The sequence below is a fragment of the Myotis myotis genome, unplaced genomic scaffold (assembly GCF_014108235.1).
Source record: "Myotis myotis isolate mMyoMyo1 unplaced genomic scaffold, mMyoMyo1.p scaffold_m19_p_7, whole genome shotgun sequence".
Classification (NCBI taxonomy): domain Eukaryota; kingdom Metazoa; phylum Chordata; class Mammalia; order Chiroptera; family Vespertilionidae; genus Myotis; species Myotis myotis.
Window position 1 is genome coordinate 8,209,191 of NW_023416379.1, and position 18,115 is coordinate 8,227,305.

At 38.3% G+C, this 18,115-nt stretch overlaps 1 protein-coding gene across 12 annotated transcripts in view; it reads left to right on the forward strand.

The window, feature by feature from the left end:
- Nucleotides 1-18,115, forward strand: part of SYNE1 (spectrin repeat containing nuclear envelope protein 1) — a 387,376-nt gene that overhangs the window by 99,951 nt on the left and 269,310 nt on the right. For 11 of the 12 annotated variants that reach the window (XM_036316912.1, XM_036316911.1, XM_036316914.1 and 8 more), the window contains 6 exons: nucleotides 2,161-2,211; nucleotides 3,039-3,146; nucleotides 4,926-5,063; nucleotides 6,080-6,244; nucleotides 13,084-13,196; nucleotides 13,733-13,901. In XM_036316912.1, the coding sequence (XP_036172805.1) occupies nucleotides 2,161-2,211; nucleotides 3,039-3,146; nucleotides 4,926-5,063; nucleotides 6,080-6,244; nucleotides 13,084-13,196; nucleotides 13,733-13,901 (744 nt within the window). The remainder of the gene's footprint in view (nucleotides 1-2,160; nucleotides 2,212-3,038; nucleotides 3,147-4,925; nucleotides 5,064-6,079; nucleotides 6,245-13,083; nucleotides 13,197-13,732; nucleotides 13,902-18,115) is intronic. The other variant, XM_036316913.1, reaches the window with a different exon arrangement.

The window sequence follows — 18,115 nt, forward strand, 5'->3', positions numbered from 1 at the left end:
GTTCCTTGCCAGGATTCGGGCAGAAGCATGGACAGCCTGAGTGACTAACTTACCTATGGCTAGCAGAGTAATTGTCCCTACGGACCATCCCAGGAGGCCAAAGCTCAGACTCTGTGCAAATCCCAGCATAGATCTCCAGGCACGTGCTTAGGGCCCTTGGGAGATCTCTGGGTTTCTGAGACTATAATCAGGCAGGGGTGCTGCTATGTAAATGAGAAACTCTAAAGAAAGCACTTTAGACAACACAGCATCGAGAAAACCAGCTTCCCCTCTGATTTTCAAATCTAACGTCTTTATGTTACCCAATTGGATTTATTTCTGATCTGGTTTTAGAGTTCGTAGTATTTTAATTTCTGACATCAATCATCTCTCTGGATGAGTAAATTTGGTGGCTGGGAAAGTCTGAGGAACAAAAGGGGGTGCTTTCCTAATGCTCACGAACAGGAATTTAAAACAAAAACCCTTAAAGACCTGAAACGCACACACACTCCTGGCATAAGCTTGTTAATGTACTTTGCTAAAGAGGCTTTATTTCCCTGAGCTCATTCTCATTATCTGAAAAAAAAGTTCTGATTGCTCTTTTAAAAATACCCTCTGTCCCTTCCCTAAAAAGTGGATGCGAATGATTTCTACAGGGTTATTTCAGAAATTAATTTCGAGAAAATATATATTTTAAACTTTGCGCCTTTTAAGGTGGCATTTGTGAAGTTGGGCATAACCACCTAAAATGATTATTTTGAGTAGAAAAATGTATATTTTCATGATGTAAAGTCATTTAATGAAGCTAAATGACCTCCTAATTCTGCCTCATGAACCATGAAGATTTTATAGACTATCCCTGTGGGGACTATTGATGCCATCACTTCAAACACTCAGTACTTGTCTAGGCAAGTCTTAGTAAATAGTGCTTTTTTAAAATCAATTTTTAAAATATTGGCATCAATATATCTACCAGGCTTCCATTTTGGGTGTAATTGATTTCTATGTCCTCTTTATGAATTTATTTAAATAATTTTATTTAAATTAGATACCATTTTAAATGAAATTTTCTTTCTTGGAATATACACAATAATTTTTCTACCTCAATCAATAAAACAGATAAAGAAACTTTTAGCTAAAGATATTCCTTGGATAATCAGTACTCAATGGTAAATTTTTTTAAAAAATAGTCCTATTGATCCATGTGTCTCACCAATTAAATATTCAGTTGTTTATCACTTATTCCTTCTCTCATTGCAGCAAATATTACTGGCTGCTTTCAGAAGCACAGCATAGCCTTAATTGTTGATGTAGAGACAGAGAGAGATGCATACTCTGATCATATTTTTAGAGAGAAAAAAAAAATAAATCCACACACCTTTTCTTGACATTGTTCTTTTTTTATTTATTATTATTTTTTATTGATTTCAAAGAGGAAGGGAGAGAGAAACAGAAACATCAATGATGAGAATCATTGATTGGCTGCCTCCTGCACACCCTGCACTGAGGATCGAACCTACAACCCGGCCTGTGCCCTGACGGGGAAGCAAACTCTGACCTCCAGGTCTACAGTTGACGCTCAACCGCTGAGCCATGCTGGCTGGCCAGGCTACATTATTCTTTTAAAAAGTTTAAAATTTCAAAATGCATTTATAAAAGACATTTATAAAATGCATATATTGCCATATATGACTATTACAAATTAAAATGAAAACATCAAATGCCAGAATACTACATTGCCTTATTGGATTCAAACATTTGATACTTCAAAAGTTATGAAAACAAAACAAAAACACAAAAAAAAAATACTTATGAAGCCCTAGCCGGTTTGGCTCAGTGGATAGAGCATCAGCCTGTGAACTGAAAGGTCCCAGGTTCAATTCAGGTCAAGGGCACATGCCTGGGTTGTGGGCTCAATCCCCAGTAGGGGGCATGCAGGAGGCAGCCAATTCATGATTCTCATCACGGATGTTTCTATCTCTCTCTCCCTCTTCCTTCCTCTCTGAAATCAATAAAAATATATTTTTAAAAAACTATGAAAAACATCTTAAAGTAACTATACCCTTAAAATCACTATTTATTTATAGACAAATGCTTCCCCATTGTTCTTTTCTTGTTTCCTATATAATTTTGTCCCTGATTTATATTATTTTCCTATATATTATCTTTTCATATTGTTAGGAAATATTTCCAGATTTCCTACTTTTTGCAAATTCTATCCAAAATCTTAAGGTAAGATTTAAGTAATCTTGAATTAGTGACTTCTTTCAAGCATCCTCCATTCCATAGTTAGTTAGCCATTCTTTTGCATGTATTTGCTTTTATATACACGTTTCTTTTAATACCTTAATTCTGTTGTTTTCTTTTCCTTTCTATTAGAACAAATAACACATGTAATTATTGTAGAATGTTAATTACAGTCTAAGCCACTCCCATAGACTTTTCCACTAATCTTTAAATATATGACATCAATTAATGCCTCTTGAATAACACTTAATAGCACTAATAAAAATGAAACCTTACAGTGATAAGATTTGCTTTTATTATATTTGAAATGGAAAATAAAATTAAAGACTTTTTAATATTTTAAATAATTAAGAAGGAAGTCATTAATTGAAATAGGTAAGTATTCAGTTAATTTATAATCCTGAGTGAATCGCATCTCTTCTGCCCAATATTGGGCCCACATGGTTTAGTAAAGTTCACACGGTTTAGTAAAATTTTCTTGTTGGGAATACACCCGATATGCTTTTCTACTTCAACCATTCCCTTTAAGACATTCCCTTTTTGTAAACATTTTCTTAATTAAATTAATGTGTGTGTGTGTGTTTTTGAGAGAAAAAATAGAGATAATTTTAGTATTCAAATAAAATTAATGTACTTTTACAGAATTCACTCTTGATTTTTATTCTCCAATAAGACGTGATGGTGGGGAGAGAGAAGAGTTTTCAGAGACAATTGAATGATTGAATATTACGTCTACTCTAGGATCAATCTGGTATTAATCAGCAATTAAATGCACAGTTTCTAATAAAATTATAACATCTGCCGGTTCCTAGAGAGAAGACAGGCTAATGCTGAAGGAAACAAAAGTTTGGATAGAGCAATTCGAAAGAGATTTGACAAGGGCACAGATGATAGAAGCAAACTTGCAGGATAAATATCAGGTAATGCATGAAAAAGAGACTTCAGTTTTTAAAAGCTTTGCATGAGTAAGATTCATATATGCCATTTAATCTATGTTTAATATTTCCAGTGATATGAATGAAAGAAGTCCATAAAGAAACCATGCGCATTACCTTGCTTGCGTGCGATTTAATAATTGTGTTTGTACATAAATAAGTGGTTTGAATTGGGTGGGTCCACACTGTGTATACAGCTCTGAGGCTGCGTGACTTTTCCAGAACTCAGAATCTTATAAATAACCCAGGGCACAAATACCTAGTTGTTTTTATAGAAGTCATGATTTTGCAGATTCACATAACAACAAAAGAAATCCACCAAAAAATGGTTTCAGTACCAAATTAAAAAATACTGTAGAATAAGAGGAATTGAATACAGGATTGTGCCACGCGTATTTGGAGTGGGCCCATTAATGGGATCAGTTTCTACAGCCACCTGCCTAGTTCCACACGATTGCATTCAGGTGAGGCCAGGCTGGTGGTTGTTTGCCCCAGTCATGTTACACTGTTATTAACTGGACTTGGCTTCCAATTTCTACTTCTAAGACACAAAATCATGCGACAGGTTTCCCAATGAAATTGTGACTTATTCTATGCAGCATTGACATTTTCCTCATACTTAAGGTAGTGTGGCATTTTAGTAGCAAAGCTATACTATCGTGTACATTATATTTCAATCATTTGCACTACAAAAAAGGTATCATGATGTGAGAGAGTCAACATGGCAAACAATAAAAGATTTGTCTATTGCATTAGTGTGTGACTTCCTATAACCATATCTACAAAGTGTGCCTGAATTTAGATGGATGATGCCACCGATACGACATTGGTTAAAGTTGGCAAAGCAGACAATGTGTAGGATATGCTTTTTTTTTGCTTTGAAATTCAATGTAATCTTTTCCCCCCAAAATAAAATTTTCTGGGATGAGCTCCATTAAAATAAATGATTAAACCAGTAAATGGAGAATAGAAATGCAAGGATGTACTTATTTGGTCCATTAGTGAGTTTTAGTTTTAGCATAAATTGTCATAAACGAAATTTCAAGTTGTAAAAGGACCTGTTGCACAGGTGCTATTTTGTAAATCAGAACCACAGGATTAGAAAAGCACAGAACAGAAACACTCCTCTGGGCCAGTATGATCACCAGTTTTGTGAACTAGGGCTAGAGATCATCTGAAATCTGTTTGTGGGTTTGTGTGTCATCAACATTTTCTCTCTGTTTCCACTTTCAAATAATAGTGTATTTTCCAGTTTTTCCATGTATAGAATTTTGTGGAATAACATTGAAGATTGATTTCATGTTTTGGTAATTTTTTATTAAGTTTAATAGGAGTCCCTGTGGTAAAATATTGACTCACCATCTCCCCCCAGTGTTCTTTATGTAGATTTACATGTGTGTTCACTCTGAGATTTGGACATTCTTTTAGACGTGTTTGTTATCTGTTAAATTCTGTAGGGCCAGCCTCATGTTCTTTAACATCAGTACACATGTTAGTGATATTTTCAATTCACATGTGAACATGGAGTCACCTTTTAGGATGTGTTCATTTACTATAAAATGTGTAGAAAGTACTTAGTCTGGGGCCTGGCTCATGGTCAGGGCATGATGAATGGTAGCTGCTATTCTTATCATGTCTGTTATTGTTATTATCAACAACATATATTGAGTGTTATCCAAATATAAAAGGTTGTTATTTAGGAAATGTAGTTTCCTTTGCTTTTTTTGACTCGTTGCCATGTTGTTGCTGTTTTTCCTCTTCTAGTCATTCAAGCACTTCAGAGTCCAATATGAAATGAAAAGGAAACAGATTGAACATTTAATACAACCATTACAGAGAGACGGTAAATTGTCACTTGACCAAGCATTGGTGAAACAGTCCTGGGATCGAGTGTCCTCCAGGGTGAGTTCCCCCACGATTAACTCCATGGGGCTCACGTAGTTTAGTCAAGAACATTTTCCATCATCCTTTTCTACACTGTGATGTTGCATCAGGTCCCCTGCCTCTGCCTGAGGTAGGAAAGGCTTTACTGTGGGAAAATCTTTGTCCTGTAAGTTAATGGAAGTGCTAATATAACACCTGTCCTGCCTCGCCTGCCCTACATGGGCTGTCACCATTGACCACATGACAGACTGAAATCTTGGAAGACCATGAGGGCTACTTCCCACTTTACACAAATTAACTCTGGGTTATTTAACACTGGAGCCTTCACAACTTCTCCATTTTCCGTAATCATGTTTCATCAATAGTTAATAATCTCCCCATATTCACATTCATTTTTATATTCTTTAACCTATCTTCTTATCTGGTCTTCAATGAACATGAAGGAAAATTGCTCAGTAACTTTTGCAAACTTAAAGACCAAGATTTTAAAACCTGTGACATTTCTATCACTAAGGGGGCTATTTGCCTTGAACTTCCCTATTTTCTTTGTTTCTATAATCTATTTTTCCCATAAGTTTCATCAAATACTGGCTTAGTTTCTAAGTACCTTACCCCATTCTACCTGGCATTCCATCAAGCTGGAAAAAGGTGTTTGAGAACTGACTGAAGTGGAAGACACGCAGACATGGTTCAGAATTGTATAACTATAAAAAGAATCCGGAACACTTGCCTGCGTCCAGAGATGTCTAGATGACCCTGGTTTTTCTGATAACTGGCATGTGGGGTGATCCACATGAGCTGGTGCATAAATTCCTGCACCCCTGAGCTTGTCCACACCCCAGTCCTTGTACTGCAATTTCCTCCGCATTCTCAAAGCATCAGATTGAACACAGATAATTTCTTATTTGATATTTATTAAGTTAACCTGAAATGATTAACGTAAAGCTTTATGTAAGCTTTAAAATCATTTGGGGGAATTTTAGGGATTGCCTCGGTATTGGAGATAATTCGGTCTTTCTTCTTTTGCATTTCAGCTCTTTGATTGGCATATACAGCTGGATAAATCTCTCCCTGCACCGCTGGGCACTATAGGTGCCTGGTTGTACAGGGCAGAGGTGGCCCTGCGGGAGGAAATAACCATTCAGCAGGTCCATGAGGAAACCGCCAACACAATACAGCGGAAGCGTGAGCAGCACAAGGTAAAAACGCTGATCAGGAGACCTTCCAGCATAATGTGGTGTGGAGATGTGGCCTGTTTAGAACTCACACTGACCGGGCTTCCCGGGCGTCCATTCCTACTGATTCAGAGAGGCCGCACTGCGTATACAGCTCTGAGGCTTCGTGACTTTTCCAGAACTCAGAGTCTTATAAATAACCCGGAACACAAATATTTAGTTATTGCTTTTATAGAAGTCATGATTTTGTAGATGTCACATAACAACAAAAATATCCACCAAAAAATGACGTTAGTGCCAAACTGAAACTCACTGTAGAATAAGCTGAATGGAATAAAGGATTGCGCCTTGCGTATTTGGAGTGGGCCCATTAATGGGATCAGTCTCTACTGAGACCTGCCTAGTTCCACGCTATTGCATTCAGGTGGAGGCAGGCTGGTGGTTGTTTCCCCACCTGGTTACACTGTTATTCATTGGATTTTGGCTTCCAGAAAAGCCTAGGTCACGTCCATGTTGAGATTCCCAGAATATTAAAAATAGGGGGAAATGCTAAAGCAGTGTTACACTAATAACACCACTTTAAGCAATTAGCAGTTCACCCTAAAGACAATTCCAAAATTGTTTTCATGTAAATCCTGTAACAATTAAACAATGCTTAACCAATGTGAATATTTCATACAAAAGGAGTCCGATAGGGTTGTACCAGTAAGTGTAGAATGCATATTGATTGCGGATAAATGTGTCAATTCAGCTAATATGCACCAGGGAGACTGCTGAAGGTGCCTCCAATCCAGAGGTTTGAGAAACAGCATGTGTTTGTGGTTCATTAAAAGACTTACATCTAATTGAAATGCTCCACCAAAGAGAAAATGCCCTACAATATTAACTATGCTGTTTACTAGCATGAGAGATGTAGCAGAAATCTTAATTCAGAGTATACTCTAGGCGGCATCTGCCCCTGATGGGGTATGGATTTAAATTGGATGCATGCTGTTAGTCTTCTCAGTGATTATAGGATTTGAGGTTCTTCTTGTCTCTTCTAGTTCCCTGGAGAGAGAGAGACCCTGTGCCAACCACTAAGTGTGCAGCCGGAAGCATCTCTCTGCCAAAGAGCAGTAAACAACCATGAAAACCAGAAGTGAACTGGAGTGGGGAGGAGGGAAGGGTAGGAATCAGAGATGATGGTTATCTGAGACTGAAAACCAGACAGGATTAGACTGAAAGCTAGGGAACAGGATGAGAAGACAATAGGAAGCGAGCAGAGGCTGGTAGGGGCTAATTTAAGATGAAGTTCCAGGCAAGTTTCCAGAATGATCTTTTTACTGAGGTAGGAACTCATACTAGATCTGGGCATAGGTATTTGAAGTCGTAGAGTCATAAAGCAATGTAATTGTCAATTATAAGGTAAATTTTCATTCATTCAAAATATATTTATTAGGTGCCTATAGTAAGCTAAGCTTTGGTGATGTGAGAAATGTGAATCATGGTTAGGAAAACTAAAATGATAGACTTTTCTCAAAAGCAGAAAAATCAGTTCATCAATTTGGTATCAGTACTCTGCTCTGCTATATTGGGCTCACTTGAAAATGCAGTAAATTGAGAAAAGCACAATAGATGACTCATCAATATGTCAGCAAGAATGTTTGAGAATATTATCTTCGCATCCCAGTCCCAAAGTAATTACGGCTCATGCCATGAAAACTTAAATATGTCCTCAAGATCTAGAATTCTTGATTTTATACATTCATCACATTTTTTAATATAACACATGACAATCTTTCATTACTTAATATATAAGCAGTCTTTGAAAATTGAATTCAGATAAATATATTTTTTTCAAGAGTTCATTTTATGTTTTGACCAATGTTTTTTTATTATTTTTTTAAATTAACTTATATGTATGTAGAAACATGCTTATTCTGGAAAACAAGCTACACCTCTATAATCTTTTCTGTTTTTCAGATGCCCTAATACTCAGTTATCTAGAAAGCTAACAACAATAATCATAGCTAATTACACTTGAGGATTTAGCCATCTTTCAGTCCTAAGTACTTAATTTTGCTAAGCACTTGACATTGGGGATTTGAAATAGGTATTATTATTCTCATTTTGCAGGTAAGTAAAGTTTTGGCAGAAAAAGGTTATGTGCCTATCTCAGCATCTCACCGTCCACACAAAATCGCCCCAATCCCAAGTCTTCATTTCCTCTGTGCCCTATCCTACTGCCATTTTACTGCCCGCATCCTCCCGTGCCATCAATTAGGTCCCTTTGTACTCTGCTTAAATTCAGTTCTCAGTCATTCAGATTATTCCTTGTACACACACTGCCCACCTCATCCAGGTCTCACTTTGTCCTACTCCCCTGGTGAAAGCACAGCCCTGGGGAAAGCCCACGCTCTGCCTAGCTCCTGCCCACACACATGCAGCTGACTGTGGCTCAGAAAATCACCCCGGGCGCGATGACTAACCCGGGTGGGCCCTTCAGGCTGCCTGGCACTCCAAAGGCATTTCCCGACTCCATTCCCTCTCCATTCCGGGGACAATTATGTCATACCTTGTCTCCTCAAACCTTCCACACCTCCTCCCCGCTCCTTACTCTTAGCTGCTGACAGGGCTTCCTATTTCTCTGGGAAAATAGAAGCAATCAAAAAAGAATTTCCGCAAGCTCCCACGACCACAGCATCCCACCTACGGGCATCTGTGCTTGAATCTCTGTCCTCACTTCTGTTACTAGGGGGGACCATCTGTGCTCCGAGCGAAGGCCCACCCGCCCCACGTGCACTAGATCCCACCCCCCTGCTCCTCTGCGGGGGCAGCTCCCCAAGGGCCCCCCTTCTCTGTGGCTTTTCTCTCTCTTTTGCTGGATATTCCCTACCCACATAAAGTAGGCTGCTATTTCTCTCATCTTAAAAATTCTTTTTCTTTAAAACAATAAAATAAAGAAAACGTGTCTCTTTCCTAACTATACTTTCCCATCTGGCTACTGCCCATTTTTCCTCTTTCCTTTTACAACAGCAAAGCTCTTGGAAAGAGCTGTCTATGCTTTCATTTTGGCTCCAAAACACTCTCCCCCCATTCTTCCCAGAACCCATTCCAACCAAATTATCCCTAGCAATGCTGTCCATCCCAAGCAGGGATCTCCTTGATCCTCACTCAGTGGCCAATTCTCAGGCCTCACATTACCTCCCCTGTTGTTACAGAATAGGAGAGGGGCTCGTCTCCCCAGGTTGCTCGTGGGGGCGGGGTTCTTGGTAAGGCTAGGATAAGCATTTCCGGAGTTCCTCATGGGAAGATGAGATATTGTAGGAACCTTTATTTCTGTGGAATTACACCTCTGAGTTTTCAAGTGTCCATTTCCCTTAGTCCAGTCATAGAAGAGACTGGACTTCAGTAGCTGGGGCTTTGGTAGAGCTGAAATCAGAGTCAGTGTTCAGAGCTCCCTTTCAATGTTGGTGCAGGGTCCAGTCCAGCATCAGGCTAGTTTGCCTGGTTTCCCCACTAAAGTCTGTGAATCCATTGTGTGTGGGGTTCAAATAGCTGTGGACCATAGGGGCAAATACAGGAGAATCAAAAGAGTGTACTCCAAGCAACAAAAGCAACAAGAGATAGAATTCCTTTTAGATATAGATAGATAGAGATAGAGATGGATAGAGATAGAGATAGAGATAGAGATGATAGAGATAGAGATAGAGATAGATATATATCTCCAAATGTTGATGAACTTGCAGTGGCCACACCCATTCTGGTCAACCGTCTCTGTTCCCAGATGTTATTGACAGGCAAATACCTTTTCTATGTCACCCCAACGTTACTGGGCATGTGTCTGTCTTCTCTTTGTTGGATTTCTTCCCCTAGTGTTTTGCAGGGACTAGGCCAGTATCCCATGGGGAGTGTGAAATTGAAACTTCACAAGTGAAGCTGCCCCAAATGACATGCCTATAATATCTGGCATTCCTTTTCCTTCTTTCCTATTATTAATTAGCTAATTCCGATGGTATCACTATCAGAATCATTTTACACAGTTACCCCTTTATCCTCGACGCACTTTCTTCATTTGGTTTCCTAGTTTTCTTTCTCTTCCTATGGCTCTGGCTTTCTAGTCTTTCCACAATATTTATTACGTGCAAAGCAGTGTTCTAAGCGTTTGTGATACACCCATGAGCAAAATAGGCAAAAAGCCCTACCCTATGTAACTTAACTTCTAGTGAGAGGAGGAAGATCAGCAATAATAAACATAATAAATGTTCGAGTAGAAGCCAAAAGGACAGGAAGTATTAAGTGGTGTTGCATTTTTAAGTATTGCAGTCAGTGGAAGCTCACTGAAATGATGACATCACACAGGCAAGCACATTCCCACCTCAAGGCCTTTGCCTTGCCATCATTCTGGAATGTTCTCCCCCTTGACTTGAAACGTTCTCCCACTGATATTCCCATGATGTGCCTCTTTGTCTTTGGGCCTTTATAGAAAGGTTACCTTACCGTCCACACTTTCGTGGCCACCTCTTTGAAATTACACTCTCTTTCCCCCTTCGTTGTAACTACTGTTTTAATCAGTTACCTCATTTATTGCCTGATTTCCTACACTGTCATCTCAGCTCCATAAGGGCAACTTCATTGCTTGTTTTTTCTCTCTTGTATTCCCAGCTTCTAAAAATGGTTTTAGAAATATCCAGGCTTCCAAATTTTTAATTGGGTCAATATTGCTCATTCGTGTTTTCTAAGAATTTGTGCCATTTGCCTAACTTTTCAAAATTATTATCAGAAAATTGTTCAAAATTGTCTCTTCTGTTTTTTGGTAATCTTTTCTGTGCCCACAGTTAAGCCCCTATGTTTGCTCCATATTGTTTCTTTGCACCTTCTCACTCTCCTTAATTGTGCTTTTGGCATTGTTGGTTTTCTCTGTCATATCCTAACCATCTTTACCCATCTACTTTCTTACCAGAGGAATGATATTATCACTTTTTAAAAAATATTTTAATAGTTTATTTATTTTTAGAAAGAGAGGAAGGAAAATTGAGGGGAGAAAGAGAAAGAGAGAGAGAGAGAGAGAGAGAGAGAGAGAGAGAGAGAGAGAGAGACATCTATGTGAGAGCGTAACATCAATTAGTCATTGAACTGGCAAGCTCATGGTGTACATAGGATGATGCCCAACCAATTGAGCCACACCAGCCAGGGCAATTATTACCACTTTTTTAATGGTATCACCCTAGCTGTTGTGTGAGAATAGATTGGGTTAAAGGGCAGGAGCCACTTAACCAGTTTCAATAATCCAAATAGAGTCACCAGAACCAGAGTGGTCGTTGTGGAGATGGTGAGAAATGGTCAGATTCTGAATAAAATTTTAGGTCAGAGCAAAGAAAATTTTCAGCATTAGATATTGGTTATGAAGGAAGGGGAGTCAGACATGACACTGATTTGGGGACTGAGTAACTGGGAAATGGAATTCTCATCAGTTCAGACAGAGAAATGATAAAGCAGATTTGACGTAGAAATGTGTCTGGATCATAGAAGGGAGGTAGAGAGTGCCTGAAATACAGCAGTAGCTGCTCCCGAACAGCCCTCTCTCCTCTGGACCAGCTTGGCCGCACGTACTGCCCTCTTTCTGGGCGAGAGAGATCTGTGAGTGTCTGTGCAGTTACCTACAGACTCAAAGCAGGTTAAAACATAGATACAGCCAAATACCAGTATGTCAGGATAGAAATAGTTCGCCCCTGGCTTTTTCTACAATGTAAAAATTAATATCCTGCCCCAAAATTAATGTCACGTATGTCAACAAACACATATGACTTCAAACATTTTAATTTAGAGCATGAGAGCCTTTCATTCTTCCCTCCCATCAAGTGTTTCTCATAAGGCTTTAGGCTCTTTTTTTGCTTCTGTTTTCTCCAATTAACCCACTAAATCCTGGTGTGGGAGGAACAATATTCACTTAAACATATCACTCTGGTGGACTCAGGTGTCTTACTTTTCAGTGAGTGGCAAGCTGTTGAGTATTTATTCTGCTATTGAGAAATAAACGAGGCTTTAGAATATATGGCATGAAATTGTTCACCTCTGTCTTGCTTTACAATTGCCTAGAAATTGTGAAATTCATGTAAATCCTTATATAAATAAGTCTGTTGACAGTGAAAACCTCTGAAAACAAACCAAGGGAGATTCAAATTAATCTAAATAAATTATTCAAATTATGTATTTTCTGTACAAGAAAATACAAATGCAGTCTGCAAAGAATACTTACACAGTCTGCAAAGAATACTTACACACTTAACATGTGATATCTACGGGAAATTCCCTGTGCTTACTTGAAATCCTCCAACCATAAGGGTATTTTCATAAAATGTTGTAATATAGTCAAGTTACTTTAGATGGCAAGCAAATACCACTTTATGATAGCTTGCGTGCATTCAAAATAAAAAAAAAAACAAAAACCATAGCGTCCAATATTTTTTGCCGTTAAAGGGTTAAACTAGTTGTGCTTAGTGGTAAGCGTTTAAAAACCAGCATATCTCAAAATTCCAGGGAGGAGAAAAATGCCACCAAATCACTGTGTGTGGCAATCATGCCATTTCCCTTTGGATCATGTACCTTTAAAACGTGTGAATGCATCGCTGTGCGAGTGGCATGTGTGTTTAAAAGATGCCATGATCGTCAGGCGCAGCGCTAGCCGGGCCTTGCAGACCAGCACGGGCTCCTGTGCGAGGGGAAAGCCTGCGACAGGCGCTGAGCCCCATGTGGATGTGGCAACAGCATCAAATTGTCGAACACATTGACTCATCGGTGCAGGCTGCAAATTATGCTTCTTAGCCTCCTGTGAACATGTTGCCTCATTTTTTTTATTATTTTTTTCTTAAACCATATCTTAGGATCTGCTTCAAAACACAGATGCCCACAAAAGAGCCTTCCATGAAATCTACCGGACCCGGTCGGTCAACGGGATCCCAGTGCCACCTGACCAGCTAGAGGACATGGCCGAGAGGTAAGCAGATGTCTTAGATGAAGCCTCTTTGTAAAATGCCCGGTGAATGCTTTTTCATCGCTTTTCCTTTTTTTTATGCATTTGTATTTTCTTGTACAGAAAGGCTTACATTTGGTAGAGTAAAATTGGACTCCCATAACATATGCTAAAGCACGCCAGCATGCTAACGTATCATTAATTAAAGAGTTAACCTGCTTGTGTTCAGAGCCTGGAAATCACAGAACTGGTTTCTTCAGAGGCTGTATTTTTATTCAGGGCTGTGAGGAACATTATGTAATATTGCAAGAACAGTGTATAAAAGAAACAGATGAGAGATGCTGGCAGGGGAAAGAGCTATATCAAAGGCTTCACTCAATCCCGATTCGCCTTTAAACCCAGAGCCAGAAAAAGGAATCTGATCTCCAGATAGTGATTGATCAGCCAGAGTTTAGAAGACCCGGTGCCTACATTAGATTCCTCCCGGACTGTGACAGGTTAAGTAAGCCCCGCTCTGTTACTTAGTTACATTCTGTGCATTCTCCTTGTTTTATTTCTAGGTTTCATTTCGTTTCCTCCACATCAGAACTGCACTTAATGAAAATGGAATTTCTAGAATTAAAGTACCGTCTGCTCTCACTGCTGGTTCTTGCAGAGTCGAAGCTGAAGTCTTGGATCATCAAATACGGGAGGAGAGAGTCGGTGGCGCTGCTGCTGCAGAACTACATCGTAAGTGTCCCCGGTGCCTGGGTCGCAGGATCAGAGGGCCGGGGATGTCGCACTGAGTACTGGCCAGTGTAGCTGATAACTTCATCTTGGGTTGAAACATGAAGGGTTCCAGTGTGTTAAAGGGGCTCCATAGAAGTTTGTGAGCTATTCATTGCCATCTGAAATATACACCTGTAGTCTTCAGAAATATAAAAGATTTTGCTGCATTAACCGTATTGAACCATTGTGACTGACTTTATTGCTTAAAAAAGAAAAGTTTTTGCATTGTATACCCATGACTTTGACTGTGAGCTCACCATTGAAACAGAGTGAACATACTTAAAGGTTATCTTCTTGTCTTCTAAAACCCAGTCTTGGAGAACAATTCTCAATTGTTGTAAACAATTTTTTTTTTTTTTTTTTTTTTAGATTAGGTCCAGCATGTCTTTTTTGTGGTTATTCCCTGAGCATTTTTGCTTCTTGTGTGCACCCAGGAAAAGTAAAAATTTGTAAATCTCTGTACCAATTTAATTTTTAAAGATTATCTCATATTTTGGGTTATCAGTAAAGATTATCTCATATTTTAGGTTATTTAGATAGAATAGTAGTCCTGTACTAATGAAAGAATTAGGTTGTTCTATAACTAGGAGTTTCTATTTACATGTAATTAGAGAATTATAATTATCGAAGGCAGCTTATTTCTCTTAAACACCCACCCCCCAAATTTATTAAAAATACAAATTTTCTCCGAAAGAAATGTTAATAGAACATCTCAGTTCTGACTTGTTCCATTGATGTTTAATCACAAATTCTAAATAATAAATTAATAAATTCAAAATGTAGGCCCATATGTTACCTACCAGTCACAGTAACTGTGTAATTGACATGATTGATACTTGTTGAAACCATGTCTTTATTGAAGAAGCATCCTAGAACCATAAAACATTTTGCTACATTTCAATTTCATTTTCTAAGTGATAAATGAACAACATGCATTTAGGGAGGAAAAGGTTTAACAGGTTTGTGGTAAAATATTTCTTTTGATTTAATTTATTGTCTCAGAAATAATTGTCAAAATGTGAACTCTGTTGTATGTTCCCTTATTCATTTTTAATTATTTTGAAAACCATACAAAAATCTATATTTTTTAACTGCAAGTACTTACATCAGACTTTTAAATATTAAATACAGATATGTATTTATGTATTTGGGTTTAGTCATATAAATGATACACTCTGAACTCAGTAGGTAATTATTCAGGATTCGTCTTTTTCCAGCTATTTAAGGACAACCAGTCAGATTGAAATGCCCAATAGGAGTGTTGCACCAGGTTAATGTTCAACACAACGATGTTAGTAATTCTCTTTGACTTCCTCAAGTGAAAGGTTTGTGAGTGGAGAGTTGTTACCAATGATTTAAAAAAAAAGCAGTATTTTCTGCCAGTCCATAAAGTTCACCATACAGCTCACTTTAAACTGCTTTCTAAGTCAGTCATTTGTAAAATTGCTAGTTACTCTACAAACATAGCAGGTTTCAATGAACATGTCCTAATATTCTTATGCCCTGTGAAAAAGACCTATTTATCACTCATACTTATTTCCCAGAAAGGGTTTTACGGTATTTTTTAACAGTTTGAATAACTTTGGAAGATTGAAAATTTGTCATTTGCCAAGGGTTTTCATTTTGTTTCACCAAGGAAACAAAGACGGAACGCTTAAGTCACATGCTCCGATGGCCTAGTTGGTAAGGAGTGGAGTCCGGATTTGAATCCATCTCTTTCCTACTCAAAAGCCTTTGTGCTTAAGCAGTAAACTTTACTAACAAAATTGTCTGTGAGAAAATAATTTTAACTTTAATAGACCAAATCATCAAAATGATTTCTTATAGATGAAAGAACTAAAGAATTGTAACTCACATAAATATTAGTTCCATTTAGTATTGGTCCATATTGACAATATTTTCCACTTTCACACTGTAGCCTGATAGTTCCTACTATTTCTGTTATAGGCAACATGGATTTAGGGCAGGGCGAGGTCAGATGGGGACCTTATGGAAGCTTGGCCACCAGTCACACAGAAAGGTGTTGAATCATGGCTCAGCTCCTTACTACCCATGTCACTTTATAAATAGCTTGATTCTAGAAGACTCACTTTTTCCTAAATCTATATATACAAAAGCCTAAGCGACCGTTCGACCATTCGACCGGTAGCTATGACATGCACTGACCACCAGGGGGCAGACGCTCAACACAAAGGCATGGAAACATGGAACTGACTGATGAATCTCAGAGGGTAGGGGGGAAGGGAGGAGGGCGGGAAGAGTTTAACCAAAGATCTTATATACATACTACAGGCCCAGTGCACGGATTTGTGCACCGGTGGGGTCCCTTGGCCTGACCTGTGGGGATCAGGCCAAAACCGGCAGTCCAAAATCCCCCAAGGGGTCCTGGATTGCAAGAGGGCACATGCCAGGCTGAGGGACACCACCGTGCATGAATCCATGCACCGGGCCTCTAGTTTAATAATGATGATAATAATAAAAATAATAATAATAGGAATTTTCTAAGGAACAAAGACTGACACACACTGTTTTACTTCTACCTGACACCCCACAAATACTCTCTTATCCTTTTGGAGTTTGGAGGAAAATCACTCTCTTTAAAACAGACTATTTCAAAGAGTATAAAGACTTTCAATATAATTAGAAATCAGGTTCTTAAATATAATCCTTTCCTTGTTTTCTAAAAATAATTTACTGTAGTGAACCATATGCTGAAGTTTCTCCTAATAACCAAAATAATATTCAGGCCGAAACCGGTTTGGCTCAGTGGATAGAGCGTCGGCTTGCGGACTGAAAGGTCCCAGGTTCGATTCCGGTCAAGGGCATGTGCCTGGGTTGCGGGCATATCCCCGGTGGGAGATGTGCAGGAGGCAGCTGATCGATGTTTCTCTCTCATCGATGTTTCTAGCTCTCTATCTCTCTCTCCCTTCCTCTCTGTGAAAAATCAATAAAATATATTTAAAAAAAAAAAAATATTCAGGATGTAAAATTTCCATAATTATCTTTGCCTTAGTCTGAATTCTCAATTAAATCTTTTAAAAATTTATTTTTCAATTAAATTGGGCACACCCCACACCGGGGATCTAGCCCACAACCTGGGCATGTGCCCTGACTGGGAATTGAACCGTGACCTCCTGGTTCATAGATCAATGCTCAACCCCTGAGCCATGCTGGCTGGGCCTAATTTGTATTTCTTAATCCCTTCACTTTTTCACCCAGTCTCCCAAACACCTTGTTCTCTGGCAACCATCACTTTCTATTGAGTCTGTTTTTGTTCTGTGTGTTCATTTATATTTTGTTCTTTAGATTCTGTATATAAATGTTCATTGCATTATTTACATTAACCAAGATATGGAAGCAACCCAAGTGCCCATCAATAGACAAGTGAATAAAAAGTCGTGGTGCATATACACAATGGAATATCACACGGCCATAAGAAAGAATGAACTCTGACCATTTGCAACGGCATGGATGGATTTAGCGGATACTATGCTAAGTATTATAAGTCAGACAGAGAAAGACAAAAACCACATGATTTCACTTATATGCAGAATCTAAAGAACAGAATAAAAGAACAAACAACAGAAACAGACTCAATTCAATCTTACTCATCTAAAAAAAAGATACTTTTTTTTAAAGGTTAGAAAATTAGAGAATGTGCTTTCTATTACTTCTTGTACCAGGCACATGGCCTGCAGCTGGTAAGTACTTAATATATTCCTGGAAAATACTTCACAAATGCTTGTTGAATAATTTAGGCTACTGATAAGAGATTACATACTATAATGAAAATCAGAAGATGACCGATTTGGTTCTTGCTCTCAGAGTTGTTCTTAATATGACCCTGTTGGTTAACACATGCTTCAATTTTACTCTGGAAAAAATAGGATAACATTTTGTTCTTTCACATAAAATAAAAGAGGAGCTCTGGGAACTTTGGACTGTGTGAATGCAACATAAATAATATAAACATTTATTTTATTGTTTATGATTATTTCATTAATGTACATAGACAAGTCTGATGAAACCACTCCTCAGAATTGATTTTTTAAATCTTAAATTATCTGGCTTAGCTCCCTTTGAGTGAAATTGATGAGCCTTTTATTTCTTATACCTATATTTATCTTGTGAGAGTAGAAATACAGTCTTTTCCACTAAGACTTTGAATTTAGTGG